The sequence below is a fragment of the Cyphomyrmex costatus genome, unplaced genomic scaffold (genome assembly GCF_001594065.2).
Source record: "Cyphomyrmex costatus isolate MS0001 unplaced genomic scaffold, Ccosl1.0 scaffold61, whole genome shotgun sequence".
NCBI classification, from domain to species: Eukaryota; Metazoa; Arthropoda; class Insecta; order Hymenoptera; family Formicidae; genus Cyphomyrmex; species Cyphomyrmex costatus.
In genome coordinates this window covers 417333-433102 of record NW_017280167.1, presented here as the reverse complement: position 1 = coordinate 433102, position 15770 = coordinate 417333, and the positions used below count along the sequence as shown (strand labels likewise).

The following is a 15770-nucleotide window of genomic DNA, read 5'->3' as shown; positions in this document are numbered from 1 at the left end:
ATATAATATATATATATAATATATATTATATATATCTCCTCTGTGTTTAAGTTTATACGTTTCTTATTGCTTTCTCTAATGAATGTATCTTTTCTGACGAATTTATCTTTATATGCTTGGTTCCGAATAGCCGCGATTATTTATACAGGCTATAATCTATGTGATATTAACTTATGCTGTAATCTATGAAATGAGAATTGACTAATTATAATTAATTATTTCTCTCTTATTCTATTGTGTGATTGATTAAGTCTTACAGATTACAGTCAGTATAAACGATCCTAGAGTCACTGAAATGTAACAGAACGTGCATTGGTTAATTTTACGATTCGATAAAGGTCCGAAGTACAATAGTATTTTTTTAATACAATCTAATCTGATCAAAGATTCATTATTACAAATTAGCTTATGTACCGAATTGTTTCTGGTAAAAAACATGTACCGTATCAAATTGAAATGAACGATTACATAAATTATGTTAGTAGTCTATACTTTAATAATATATACTTAACGCATTTGTTTTAAATATACTGAATTGTAATTTTTTATGAGATTGTACGATCCTCACTACCGTCTACTGTAATATGCAATATAATTTATAAAAGAACGAAGACAATTGATCATTGTCTCTCAGAACGCTGTATCTCATACTTAACAAAGATAGTATAGGATTACGCGCGTTTGTTAGTATAATTATGTGGTGATATAATTTTCTACTATATAAGGTTGCTTTCCTTTTAGGCACACAATCAACACAAGTGTCGCTTTTTGTTATTTATTCAATGCTAAGAAAGATAGAATGATGATTGTGTCAATTATAACTCCTAAAAGGAAAGCATCTTAAGTATAGATTACTAATATTAATCTTAGTTAATGCTAACCCCTCGCGAGAAATTTTAAGCCAAGATTTATTACGATATCGAATACAGGAACTAATTTTTGTAACATATTCTACAGTGCTATCTATAATGACAAAAGGTTTTTGTATCTCTTGTGAAGAAGTATTATTTAGACAAAATGTATTTTAAAGTTCTAAATAATCAGAGAATTGGCTTTGCGTCACGATTTTTAATTGGTGCTTTCTAATTAAAGTAACCATATTCAGTTCAAAAAATGGCGAACGCCATTATGTTGAAGACTTAATCGAGAGGTAAAATAGACTCCTAACTATATGTAAGAATATAATGTGTTTCACTTCCGAGATGCGTTTATGATATCAGAGAGAAATTTGTTCACAAGCAACAGATAATTGAGGAGATTGCTTCCGGATCAAAAATTAAAGATGTGGCAAGAAAATATGGTATCTCGTCAAATTGTGTGTCAAAAGCTTTCTTATTAAAGTAAAAAATCTTTTGTTAGTCACATCTCAACAAAATAAATAGTTATCACAACATTTCTCTTAGTGAGTGCTACATATGCGTGCTTAAGAAGGCTACTTACGATCCTGCTTTGGGGCGGAGCTAAGTGTGTAATGAAAAATGAAAGTTTCCTTTTAAAAAAACCAATGTGATTTCGACCTAATCTTAGCGATGCTGTTCAAATTCATAATATATAGTAAGTCGATTTTTTATACCATACAATTTTTGTTTGAAACATTTTTCTACAAAACACATATCTTTCGAGTTATTTAAAGATACCGATCTTTTTTCCCTACTCGGTATGTACAAACATTTAGCATGCATAATAAATAATTACATATATTTAAATGTTATTTTATACATAAATTTTAAAAATAAATTAAAAGCATTATCTAAGATTTATTGATTAATACCGAACAAAGTACCACTTGATCTTGTGTATAATATCTTGATTGCGTCAGAGATATTTACTGCAGTACTATGGAACTACGCAAGTACGCAGCTGCGCTGTTACGACCAGTTATTTGCAACAGTTCGCGTTGACAGTATTGCTTGCTAGCGATCTTTAATCCGCAATTACATTTTATCAAACGTTTACAAGAAGATAAAAACATTTTCCAAAGTTACATTTATCATGGAATACTGGTTGATATTGTTATCGATAGTGATCGGTGTGATCAGCATTGATTATCTTTTTAGAAGTTTTAATTTCTTTAAAAGACACGGTATTATACATGTACCGCCTGAATCAATCTTCGTAATCATAATAACGATTATATTTCGTCGAATACCACTTATCGATTCCATCTTGAAAGTATACAATTTCAATCCAAATGCAAAATATTATGGATTTTATGGCATTACAACTCCATTGTTCTTGCTTCGCGATCCGGAACTCATTAAGACTATTGTTGTTAAGAATTTCGAGACATTTTCAGATCGTCCTGGTTTCTCCGATGTAAATAATCCTTTGCTTGAAAAAAGTCTATTTTCTCTTCGCGGAGAAAAATGGCGGGACGTAAGAACTCTTTTGAGTCCCTCTTTTACGTCCAGCAAGATGAAAATGATGTTCACATTGATGTCACAATGTGCTATGGATTTTGCTAAACTTCTGTCGACGTTGCTAACGGATGAAAGTGAAATAAACATGAAAGATGCTTTCTCTAAATATACGAACGACGTCATTGCCACATGTGCTTTTGGAATCAAGGTCGATTCTATGAAGGATCCAACAAATAATTTTTATATTTATGGCAAAGAAGCGGCTGACATTTTCCAAAATCATATCATAAAGTTTATTTTTCTTAAAACATTTCCTAATCTCGGACGAATTCTCAATGTAAAAATTATAAACGATCACGTATCGCACTTCTTCAAGGATATTGTAAAGACTACAATTGCTGTTCGTGATATGGAACATATCACACGTCCGGATATGCTACAGTTAATGATGGATATCAGAGGCAAAGAAGGTGATAGAAAATTAGATATTGATGACATGACTGCGCAAGCATTTATCTTTTTCTTCGCTGGTTTCCATACCAGTTCAACCGTGATGTGCTTCGTAGCTCACGAAATCGCAGCTAATCCAGAAGTTCAAATCAAATTACAACAAGAGATCGATAAGATTTTGAATGAATCGGACAAAGAAGTGTCTTACGAAGCCATTAATCAGCTTGAATATTTAGATGCGGTGATAAACGAGGCGCTTAGATTATATCCACCAGTCGCTTTTTTAGAAAGGACGTGTACAAAAACTTATGAATTACCACCCGCATTACCGGGTGAGAAATCTGCTATCATGAAGAAGGGTATGGTTGTTTGGATTCCGATTTTGGCAATTCATCGTGATAAAAAATACTTTGATAATCCGGAAAAGTTTTACCCAGAAAGATTTTTAGACAACAAGCTTCATAATTCTTCATGTTATATGCCGTTTGGATTAGGACCAAGAATGTGCATAGCTAACAGGTTTGCTATGCTGGAAATCAAGGTCTTGCTGTTTCACTTATTGGCGCGATGTGAATTGAAACCTAGCGCAAAAACTGAGTCCCCAATAAAATTTAGCAAAGATCTGGCATTATTGCCAGAAAATGGATTCTGGTTGAATATTCAGTGCAGGAAAAATGTGCATCCTTTGTTGCAGTCTACAAATATAGTGGATAGTTAAGTATTAGGAAACATTTCAAATAGTAATAATGTATAGTCATTATAAAAAAATACATTTGTAATAAAAATTACTATGCGTCTATGAATGAATATATATTATTATATTATATATACAGAATTATATATTATATTATTATATTATATTATATCATATCATATATATACACATATTATATATACATACACGGTATAATTGTATATACGGTTTAATTTTAATTAAGGTCCGTATTCAGAACGCGCTTTTATCTCTGAAATTCTCTAGTATGCGTAACGTAGACTATAGCGTGTTAGAGCGTTAACATCGTTGTAAGCGCGTACTGAGTACAGACCTAAGTATATATCAAAATGTTTGCTATAAATAATTTTGTCGATTGAATTAATAGTCCGATTAAAGGAAGTCACCTATTATATGTAAAAAAAATCATAATTCATTTGTTTTAATTGTAAATAATTGGAGACTTTCTACATACCGATAATTGAGAAGTATGTAAAAAATATTTTTAAAAAATGTCGGAAATATTACAAACGACTCATGAAAAGATGCGTAAAAAAACTTTAGATGATAAACATATTGCACATGAAAAATTGAAGAACGATCCTGTAGAAAAGAAAAGTTCTCAATTAACGTCACTTACTTTGCCTGCAAAGGTACGTTTTTCCCTTTTTAAATTGAATATTTTGATTTGAGAAATTTTATATTGATTCAAATAACCTTAGATTTGCTTCGTATAAAAAGATGTCTATCTCTTTTTTCCTAATTGAACTATCTAAAATTAATTGTCTTTTTCGTAAAGATCTGTTCATCAGGATTTCATGATGAACAAACACAGCAAATTATCGATAGTGACTGGGGAGGATACGCCTTGGATTTACGTTTGTGGGAGGACAGTAAATCGTCTGTGGTACAGATAAGACCGAGCGAAGTGTCATTGGATAACAAGGAAAGTTTTGGCTTTTTATCTGACAGATTGATAGGCATCGGCTCATCCTTCCTGACGAGATCACCTGAAAACGGTCTCTATATTCTTAGCAAGTGTGTCCTGAAAAATAGGGTATTGTCTCAAAAATTCTACAATTAAATTAATACCAATAAAACAAGCAAAAATGTTAATATAAATTTTATCGGTAGACCAAGAAAAAAAAATATAATCTATAATATGCTAGCAATTTATAATCGTTAGCAGATTTTAATAAAACTGCTGATTGTTGATTGTTAGAGAGAGAGATTGACATAACTTTGTTGGCATTAAAGTTCTGCTAGTAAAGTCTATTTAACTGTAGATCGCCAGCACCAGCAGACACCAAGAATTTATTATTTTGAATCTATTTTAAATAGAAAATTTTCATTTACTATAGAAAAAAATAATTTACTCAGAGAATCAAATCTACCGACAATATTTAAAATTGTTACAAATTCTGTCAAGAGAAAAGTTACAAATTTGATACAAGACATGTATAATCTCGTTGATAGAATGCTGGTAGAAATATATATAACAAAATTTGATCAACAATATATAGGACACATGAAAATTAAGTAGACTTTGAGACATAATTTGACGCAGATTAACGGCAGAAATAGAACAATTTGTATTAAATAGATTCTGATTAATTTCTGCTGCCAATATGCTGTCAGATTATATCACATACTCTGCCAAATTATTTTAATTTAATATTATATTTTATAATTTATATAGTTTAATTTTATCTAAATTATAATATCTAATCCTAGTTTATTATATAATTTACTATATAATTTTATTAATTTTTATTGTTAATATTTAAATAAATATTAAATATTTAATTATATAAAAATATTCTTTTTTTAAATATATAAATTTTTTAGTTTTTGTGTAGTTATATAATTTATTTATTTATATTCAAAACATGAGCTTAATGTGAACACAATTGATGCCGATTCACTAGTAATTTTCGATTGAATTACTGTCAATTGGTTGGCACTTTATTTACTACTGTAGTCTATTTGCTGAGTAAAAGTGCGAAATGATAGATTCCGTCGGTTTATATTTTCTACAATTAAAAATATTATAGAAAGAAAGAAAAGTCTGCAGCAGATTCTGTTATATTTTTGCTCTTATTGTACTGATAAAATATATAGTAGACACTTTGCTGAATTATAATTTTCAACAGATTTCGATACTATGTCTATACATATAATAATAAATTAACAATAATATTTGAGTTCCACATTTATTTACTGTTACTCTTTGTTTTTCAGGGTCTTACGGATATTACCATGTTGCGATACCATCGACACTTGCAATATATTAATATCACTAATAATAATATATCGTGTTTATCGCCTTTGAGTGGCCTTCCATACCTAATGTATTTAAACGCATCGCACAATAAAATTGAACATGTGTCAAATTTTACACCTCCTTGGTACCTCACCTACGTAAATTTATCTTACAATCATGTAACAGATATCGGCGATCTGAACGGCTGCTGGAGCATCGTCAGATTAAACTTATCTCACAACGTTCTAGAAAGCATTTCTGGGCTAGAAAATTTAAAGTAAATGCATGATATTATATTGTGTCTTCTGATGCGCGACTTGTATTTACAAAAAATTTGTATAGTTTATTTTTATAGACATTTACAGTATTTAAACTTGTCCTACAACCTCATCAAATGTATTGAAAACTTGGACGGTCTGAATATACGAGAATTAAATTTAGAAGGCAATTGTATAAAGTCATTTAAATCTGCCATCCCCGGTCATGGCATAAATACGTTGCCTAATTTACGAACAATTCTCCTGGGATACAATAGATTGTCAACCCTGGGCTTTTTCAAAGTGATCATCGCGAAAGAACGGATTACACGCCAAAGTATTTCTAGATCCTGTTTTAATTAAATAATTTTCAGGATGCATACACCTTACGCTTCGTAGATCTAAAGTTCAATAGAATCACTGATTTAATGGAGGTATTAAATTTGAAAGGCTTGATATTTGAGGTTGACTTTAGAGGCAACATCTGCACAAAGTGGCCCAATTATCGGAATGTATTGATATCTTCTATATCAAGCGTTAAATTCATTGACGGCGTTCAGGTCTTTCCAGAAGAAAAGGTATTACCCTGATAGCACACAATATTTATAAAATATTTCTAAATATTTATAAGATTTATTTTAAATATTTTGTAAATATTTTTGTGGTATTAAATTGCATAAATCATAAACATTTATTACAAATATTCTGAAACATTTATTATGCTATAAAAGTATAAAAATACTCGCCATGAGATATTACAATTCGCAAATAAAAAATAGGTACTTATTAGAAATATTTATATTTATTATAAATATTACATAAAATATTTAGTCTATATTTTAATAATTTTCGAATAAAATTTTATATAAAATATATTTAAAATATTTGACATTTAAAAAATGAATAATAATATTTTTTATCATAAATATTCTGTGCTGTCTGGGTAGACGATTTCAATTATATACATATATATAAAATAGGTGCAAAAGATTTATCTCTTCCATTTATGTACGTTTATACGTATTTATATAGTACTATATATTCGTGTATGAAAAAATTTTTACCAGATTTGTTTCAGGTGACATCGGCTATGCTGTTTGCCTCGCCATTGGACTTGATAGCTGCCCGTAAAGTAGCAAAATTAACTTTACTAGAACATTTAAATATTAATAAGATAAATGCTCACGTTCAACCGTATGATGAAATCAGCCCTCCTTTGATGATACTCACAGGACCGTCGGCGCTGAAGAAAATGACACTAGCCTTACATGTGGCTCAAACAATTCCCGATAAAGTGATCCTTGTGTATTTTTATCCTTTTTTATCTTAGAGCTCAGTTTCAAAGAAATAGTAGAATACAATCTTGCAGATAAAATATTGTCTTTGGCATACTACAAAAGAGATCTGCGAAGACGATGACGAACGTAAAGCGTACATTCCTGTAAACAGGGAAGAGTTTAATGATATGGCACGGCGTGGCGAATTTTTAGTGATTCTGGACCTCTTGGGCGATAGTTATGGATTTCGTTAGTGCAATATTATTTATATTAATTTAAACGGAAATACTGTGTTATGTAATATTTTTAAATCTTAAAAAAAATTTCTGACAATTTTTAAGAATTTATATTTATAATATAGTTTCAGAAATTAAAGGTGCAGATTTTTTCGATATATTTAAAAAAAATATTCCAATGTTTCAAAAATCTGTGATATTTTCTAAGAAATTATAATACTATATATAAAATTATAAAGGATTCTAAGAAAAATTTTCATTATATTTGGGAACTATAATTCTTTTTACAGATGTAAATCAGATCAGTCCATTGATATCTGAACACAAAATTGGACTTACTCAAATGAATCTATACGCAGTTACTGAAATTTCTAAACGATATCCGAACGTAAAAGCGATCTTGGTATTTACACAAAGTATCGATCTTCACAAAGATTGGATACAAGAGAAATTTGACGTTTATACGTGGATTAAAGATAGTGTAGAAAATTTGTTGGCCGTTAAAATAGGCAAGCATCGTGAAGAAGAAACAGAGACCGCTAGTTGTATATTAAACTTTATCGAAGAAATTTTGAATGAGGTTCGACTGAAGCTTAATTTTACTGTGATATCTGACGAACAAAATTTCCATTAATTCATATTGAAATTTTTTTTTTTATATTTTAAATTAAATAAATAATTTATTGAAATTTTTTTTTTTATATTTTAAATTAAATAAATAATTCGCTTTAATTTTAAATTTTTAAATAAAATTTCTTAAATTATTTCTCTTACACTTGTTGATTTGATTTTATAAGTATTTTTCAGAAATTATAGAATGAATAACTTTAGTGTAATATTGCAGAATTCACGTGAATAAAAAAATTCTAGATGTAAACTCCTTTTGAGCATTTCTGAAAAGTATTTAATTTTGCATAAAAACTTGAGATAATTTTTAAAAGGTTTTAAAATAATAAAAAAAATTCTGAAAAATTCTGAAACATTATATAAAGAATTCTAGGAGAAAATGTTCATTAGGAATATACTACGAAATTTTGTGAAGCGTATATTTGTTGCCAGATAATGAGCCGTCTAGTATTTCCAATTTACGACATCTCCGTGAGACCACAAGGAGACGGGGCTACAACAACCGATATAATATTACAAAGTAAGACGATGTTACCGAAAGTTGTATTGCGAAGGAGTGAAATAGCATCACAGAAAAAAAAGTGCATTACAGAAACGAAAAATGAAAAAGATATAAAATCGTTCGATCAATTGTCATCAGAAGAAAAAAAACAAACATCGGAAGAATTAAAAGTATGTACAAAGCATAAATTTAAATGAAATTTGAATAATTTGCATTATTAGAGAGAGCATTGTAAATAGGTATTATTGGATGAGGAATCGAATATTATTATCGATGATAAAGAGACAAAACGTGAAAAGCATAGGTCGAAAATGTTGCAACGTCGAATTATATTGATGATGGACATGCCTGACCAGTTTGATAACGATAATTTCAGCGAATCAACATCTTCCGAAGAAATAATGGACATTGTATGTGCTTTGAATTTCGCGAAAAATTATCCCATCAAACCAATACTACTTACGTAACTGTAATACAAATTTTGGGGCGCACGGAAAAAAAAATGTTATATTTCATATTTATATGTATACAAGATGTATTATTTTAAGTACTTTCATTGAATAGAAAAACAACAATGTTGTAACAGTAATGTAAGCTTAGTTTAAAAAGGGAACATCACAATAAGACAACTTTTTTCAACATTTTCTTATTGTTATTCTTGTTTTGTATAAATATAATAATATAAATATAATATAAATAATATAAATATTTCATGTACAGCATCAAGAAACGATAACGTACGAAGAAAAAGCAAAAGTATTAAAAAATATATATATAGAACTTGTTATAAAAAGTAGGAAATTGTACTTGGACTACCACGAAAGCCATCCTGGCTTCTTTACTTTAGTGGTAATTTATTGTTCCTATATTAAATTAATTTTAATTACATTTAATATCATACATCTGATATGAATTATTTTGTGTTATAGCTACTTATGGATGATTACATGGAAGCTTTTAATTCGTTAATTAACTTCATTCATGAATCGTATACAAATCTGCCTTACAGAAAGTCAATCTTCTTATCAGAAATGCAGCATTTTAAACATACGGCTATTCCCGTTGTGCTTGAAAGTATCGTTAATAAGATCAGAGAGTGAGTACATGACATTTATACAAAGCCGTAACATTTTGGTTAACACAAAAAGAACATTTTTCTGTTACAGAAATTTATCAATATCTAAACTCCAACGCAGAAAAATATTAAAATTGCAGGAGATTGATTGTCCTTCTCAAAATAATGATCGTGATAAACTATAAGAAAATAAATTAAAATATATAAATATATTATATAATCCGAATATGTATGTTATTTTTTGTATCAATATGACTAGCAAAATAAGGTTCTGGCCAAAAAATAATCTATATAACAGATGTGTATTTCAAGTTGTATGTCAGATATGTAAAAGACTTTTTGATATACACGCGTGCATTTTGTACTAAAAATTCGTAGTTTTTGCATCAAAATGTATCAAATAAAACTTAACCATTTCTAAACACATATGTACACTATAATACTACAATAAATTTTTTATACACACACACACAAACACGTATGATATCCCATTTATGATATCAGTAGCAGTGTGGAAAATGTATAGATTGAGATAATAATTTAAAGTTTTATATATATATAAAACTTTAAATTATTATATATATATATATATATATATATACATCGTAAATACGGATCGGTATACCTTATTCCATCTGTAATATTTCATCAATATCTGAATCTAGATCAGAATACTTTATTTCATTTTTACGTTGAACAATAGTGGAATCTTTATCTTTCAGAGTTCGCGGAGCGGGTTGTGGAAATATGTTGCCTTTCGCCTTCGGATTTGTAAAATTTCGCATAGGACTGTCCAAGATCGAGCTCATAAGACTGGTCGAGTTTAACAGTTGATTTTCTGCATTATAATTCATAAAATCCTGTGAGGTCGATGTGTTGACTCGAAAGATGGTTTCAACCGATCCTGCAGGTGGCTTTCTTGATATACTCAACTAAAAAAATAATTTATAACAGTGTCATTTCAATAATATATCACACTGATATATCATATAATTACACACAAAATATGATCTTACCTGCTCCTGTATCTTCTTGGATATTTCCGCGATTTTATCGCTTTGTGAAGTTTTTAAAACAATGTTGCCTGTGCTCATAGATTTCTCTTTCTGCAATGCATATTCTCCGTTCTCAGCAAAGCTTAATAAAAATAAGAATTAATTACATACTTAAATAAACAAATGTATACGTAACAAAAATAATATATAATAAAAATTACGATATAAAATCTTTAGTACCTTGATACTTTCCAATCATTATTTATTTGATTCTTTCTTTGATCATTTTCTGTTATCAACGTATCATCATTTTTTTTGTCATTCAAATCGAATAAGACTTTTTTCTTTACTAAGCTACCAACTGAGCCACTCGTCGGTTTTAAAACACTTTTATTTTTCGGAGAAAGAACTGAATCGTCTGGCATAATTGTACTGTCTGAGTCATTGTTTTCAAACAATTTTGGTGTTACTATCTGTTTCTTACTGATTGGAGAATTCATTTTACTTGCGATTGTATCCGATACAGTTATCTTCATAGGTGAAATTTGTTTTATATCTTCTTGAGATTCAATGGAGCTTGCGGAGGAAATACTTCGAACCGATTTTGAATATACCGGAGTCACTTTTGGACTGGTGTAAGTGTCTGCTCCATTTTTCTTCAATGGTGATTCGCGTATATTTTCATGCACCTCATCTTTGTATTTTTTAGGAAGAAGTTCGATCTTCTGCTTTAGACGTAATTTTAATGGTGTCGTATTTTCTGTTTTCTGGATAGATGTATATTCGCCTAAAAAATAAAAGATTGCATTACATTACATATTTACTATTATATAAATTATCCATAGTGTATTAGAGATTTAGTGTAGAAAATGTGACTACCATTGTCTTTATTGAATGCTTTCCAAGCTTTTGATTTAACATGAGTAACCAGCTTATCCAAAGGTAAACTTTTAGCTGTAAGCGTAGAATATTTTGGTTCTTTATGATTTGCTGATATTCTCTGAAGAACGTCTTCGAGTATTTTCTGTTTAATTTGATTATACCGAACTAACTTCTTTGCGTTAATACTTTGCTGATGCTTTATAATTTCCATCTTTTGTTTATACGTTGCCGCAGGTATTCCTTGCCATTCTGGGTCAATTCCTAATTCTCTCAATCGATTATCAAACATACTTCGCGCGTCTTCTAGAATTGACATTTTTCTGGTACTGGGCGTTTTAATTGCAGGAGTTTCATATTTTTTTACTGAATCATCATCCGTTGTAACACTTTCACTATCGGTCCCCGACTCTGACATTGACGACAAAGAACCAGATTCTGTCATGGAACTTAAACTGCGTTTTTCTAAAAATTCGGATCTCTTGTTTTTTGTATTATTTGTATGTAATGTTTCTTTCTTTTCTCTAATATCTACGTATTTTTTATTTACATCAATAGGATCTTTTTTAACAATAATACTGCGATTATTTACTTCACTTGTGTCATTCAACACATCATAATGCCTTGTACTATTTTTCGTTTCTTTAACAACTTCTGATCTATCTGATTTTTTCAGATTAGACTTAGTAATCAAATGTTTATCAGGCCTACTGTTAGTAACAACTTTTTTATTACCCTTGCTTTTTGAGGTGTTATCTTTAATAGGCACATTTTGGATTCGTGGTATAACCGACATCAGTTTTTCACTATACTCTTGACTAGATTCACTACCAACATCTTCAATGACCATCTCAGTATTTTCAATATTATTTAAACTTTTATAAGTTTTACTTTCATTGTTACTATCATATTTTATTGTTAATAAAGGAGATTTATGGAATTCTGTCATGTTCTTTTCCTTAATTTTATGACTATTGATTTGTGTCTGTGAATTATTGATCTCACGTGACAAGCTGTTTAATTGTTTTCTCTGTTCTACCAACATATTAGTTTGATCCATGGACTGTTTCTCTAAGTCATGTACCTTAGACGCATACTCAGACTTTATATGATCAGCTATCTGCTGAGTTGCTTTCAATTCTGTCGTTAATTTCTCAATATCTTGATGATGTTGAGCTTCCATATCTTCTATTTTGGCTTTCCAATGATTCTCTTGCGTTTGTAGCTTTACCTGCATATTTTCCATGCCTGGAGTCAACTAACAAAATAATTTAATATAGCTTAATACTTAATAAGAATGATGTATTATACAATAAAAACTATTATTTCTTACTCTTTCAAGAAGCTGATTTCTCAAATTCTCAATCTCTTTCTCTTGTTGACTAATTAAAGTTTTCACATTTGTTTCTAGAATACTCTCATTTACAACGTGATCTTTTTCTCTTAATGCCTGTAAAAAGGTTCTAAGTAATTTGTAAGAAATCCTGTGAATAGAATAAATAATTAATTAATTTATAAACTCACGCGTATCTCATCAAACAACATGCTTTTCAAACTTCCAATATCTTCTTGATATCTTCTTTGTTCTTGAAATCTATCTACTCTGCTAATATCATATTCGTTTCTACTTATGTTTCTTGAATAATCCTTTTCTATATTATCCTGCAGTTTATCAGATTCATTTCTTATTACTCTTTCAGTTTGATTCAATCTTTCCTTTAATGTTTTTATTTCATTGTGTAATTTTTCTGTTTCTGCTCGGTAATGGTCATGCACAGGAGAGATAGATACACCCATGTCTGATATGTACGAATGTTTGCGTGCTATGTGAGCATTTACAAATATAGCACGCACAAAAGTTTTTGGGCAATGTGGACACTACAAGAAATCTTATAATTAGATTTTGATAGTATTGTGAGTTATAAAATTTTAATTTATATATATATAAACATAATTTATAATTTGTAACTAACAAAAGTCAATTTATTATTTATTATCAACAGAACTCATCTCATTCCTAACAAATAAATTTGTTGAAATTTACTTTGTAAACTTCGCCATTAGAGATTTCACCAATGCTAGTTTCAATTAATTTACGTTTCTCCTTTGATCTCTCCTTTAGATTCTTTACAGTGTCTTCCAAAGCAGCAATTTCTTTTTTCATATTGATATTTTGTTCGATCTTCTGCCTTAGCTCATCCTTCAATATTATTACACTATGATCCAAATACTGTTTACAATACAATAAATACTCGACTGACAGTTGTGCAAGTCTAAACAACTTAACAAAACTAGGATCCAAGATTTTGACATCGTATTCACTTTCTAAGCAATAATCTATCACATTATTGATATTTTGATCTATACTTGAGAAATCTCTTTCCCGTATAACTCTGTCTATATCTATAGCACCTACAATAGAAAAGCAAATTGTAATCCACAATAATAAACTTTATATTTTGTTGTGTCACAACACTTGACTTACCTATGCGATTCCAGTCAACTCGTACTCTGGATCCATGCATATTAAAGTAAAATCCTGATTCCCTGGCGAGTTTCGGGAAATCATGGCACCAATTAGTGCCAGCTCGAAACGAAAATGCCATTATTTAAAGACTTATTTGCACAGTGTGTACGTGAAGAAGTCTTTGAAAAAATCCTCTAAAGGAAAACCGCCACTCATCGCGCGTTCGCTTATTATATTTACGAGCTTATATATTTCGCGCGTATTTGTGTAATTTTCACTGCATAATTGCTTACAATCGTCCTTACACAATATGTACAATTTCATTTATAATTGCAATTTATAAGCGAGATAAACGACAAGTCAAAATCGATCTAACTGTAAGTTGTAAATAATAAATACACAATACATTCAAAACAGGGTTAGCTCACAGTTAATTTTTTTTTTAAACGTTGGTAGTCCTGTGAAACCGAAAACACATAAGTTTGTTCTTTGGCCTATATTCAGGGGTGCGTTCAGAAATGACACTCAGATAACTCTTGGGTGCATTTTTGATATAATATACGTAACGTAACGTAAACTATAGCCTAGAGTTACCTAGGCGTAATTTCTGAACGCAGCCCAGAATGCGTTTACAACGATTGAAGAATGTCAACAATTATTAAAATAATTATACAAGAGCATTATCCACGTTTTTGCACAAGAAAAAACGAGGACAATGCCGCGAAACGAGATATTGGTAATCGTAAGGTCTTAAGGAAATCGACCAATCACAATCAAGATTACGATCTCACATTTTAATACGCTAAACTGTGATTGGCCGATTTGCTTACGGCCTTAAGCCATAATCACCCTAGCGACTGTAACTGACGATTGAGGATTATTTCTCAACCAATCGGAACAAAGCAATCGGTGACTGCTTTGCTCTGATTGGTTAAAATGTAAGAGCCCAGACACAAGCTTTTCATAACGCATAGTGCATAAGAGAATCAGCCAATCAAAGTTCTTCTTTTCCATGAAATGGAAGGAAAGGAGGGATTCAGATTGGTTGTTTCTCTTATGCACTATGGATTATCCGTTATGCAAGAGTCTGTGCTCCCCGCTTAATTCCCAATCGTCAATTACAATGGGCGCGTTCAGCGGACTCAAACAATTGAGTGAGCGCTCGTTGTTATTTGAGATCGGAAAAAGTTTCATGATCGATACCCAGCAGACTCAACTGTTGCGGAGCGGATCCGTTCGCTGCTATTGGATGATCTAAAAGAATACACCAATAGCAGCGAGCGCTCACAAATCCGCTCCATACAGTTGAGGGCCTCTTTCACCAACGCCGATTAACTTAATCGACGATTAGTCCATTGGAATTGACCAATCGCATTTATCATTTAGTTTCGACGACAGACGCGATTGGTCAATTCCAATGGACTAATCGTCGATTAAGTTAATCGGCGTTGGTGATCATTGTGAACATTTCAATATTTGCATATTTTGTATAATTGTATGATTCTGTTACTGTTCCGGAATATTTAACAGATGTGTATATATTGGAAATATCATATGAATCGAATTTTCTTTGAATATTTAGCGTTAGTTGTTCAATGATAATTATATTGAGTAAATAAAGCATTGCATGTCTAAATTATTTTGATGTTTTTGCCGTACATTTGCTGACA

General features: G+C 30.3%; 4 protein-coding genes across 4 annotated transcripts; 3 read left to right on the top strand and 1 right to left on the bottom strand.

Annotated features, from left to right (window-relative positions):
- Positions 1-1968: 1968 nt before the first annotated feature.
- LOC108779756 (cytochrome P450 9e2) lies at positions 1969-3532 on the top strand. The gene has a single exon (XM_018547243.1). The coding sequence runs from the start codon at positions 1993-1995 to the stop codon at positions 3526-3528; it is 1536 nt and encodes a 511-aa protein (XP_018402745.1). The 5' UTR covers positions 1969-1992; the 3' UTR covers positions 3529-3532.
- Positions 3533-4013: 481 nt separating this feature from the next.
- Positions 4014-6457, top strand: LOC108779761 (leucine-rich repeat and guanylate kinase domain-containing protein-like). The gene is made up of 4 exons (XM_018547252.1): positions 4014-4175; positions 4322-4579; positions 5764-6062; positions 6141-6457. The coding sequence occupies exons 1-4, from the start codon at positions 4035-4037 to the stop codon at positions 6403-6405; spliced, it is 963 nt and encodes a 320-aa protein (XP_018402754.1). The 5' UTR covers positions 4014-4034; the 3' UTR covers positions 6406-6457.
- On the top strand, positions 6411-9944 carry LOC108779662 (uncharacterized; the record flags this gene model as incomplete). The annotated part of the gene is made up of 9 exons (XM_018547121.1): positions 6411-6620; positions 7121-7336; positions 7412-7568; positions 7846-8135; positions 8615-8854; positions 8924-9094; positions 9405-9533; positions 9614-9780; positions 9851-9944. Coding segments are annotated over 9 exons (1674 nt in total), but the record flags the coding sequence as incomplete, so codon positions are not given.
- DZIP1 (DAZ interacting zinc finger protein 1) lies at positions 7156-14239 on the bottom strand. The gene is made up of 10 exons (XM_018547120.1): positions 14119-14239; positions 13678-14045; positions 13158-13511; positions 12967-13083; positions 11634-12891; positions 10995-11541; positions 10776-10896; positions 10385-10691; positions 7273-7481; positions 7156-7192 (listed from the first exon to the last, which is right to left on the bottom strand). The coding sequence occupies exons 1-8, from the start codon at positions 14237-14239 to the stop codon at positions 10386-10388; spliced, it is 3192 nt and encodes a 1063-aa protein (XP_018402622.1). The 3' UTR covers positions 7156-7192; positions 7273-7481; position 10385.
- Positions 14240-15770: the final 1531 nt, after the last annotated feature.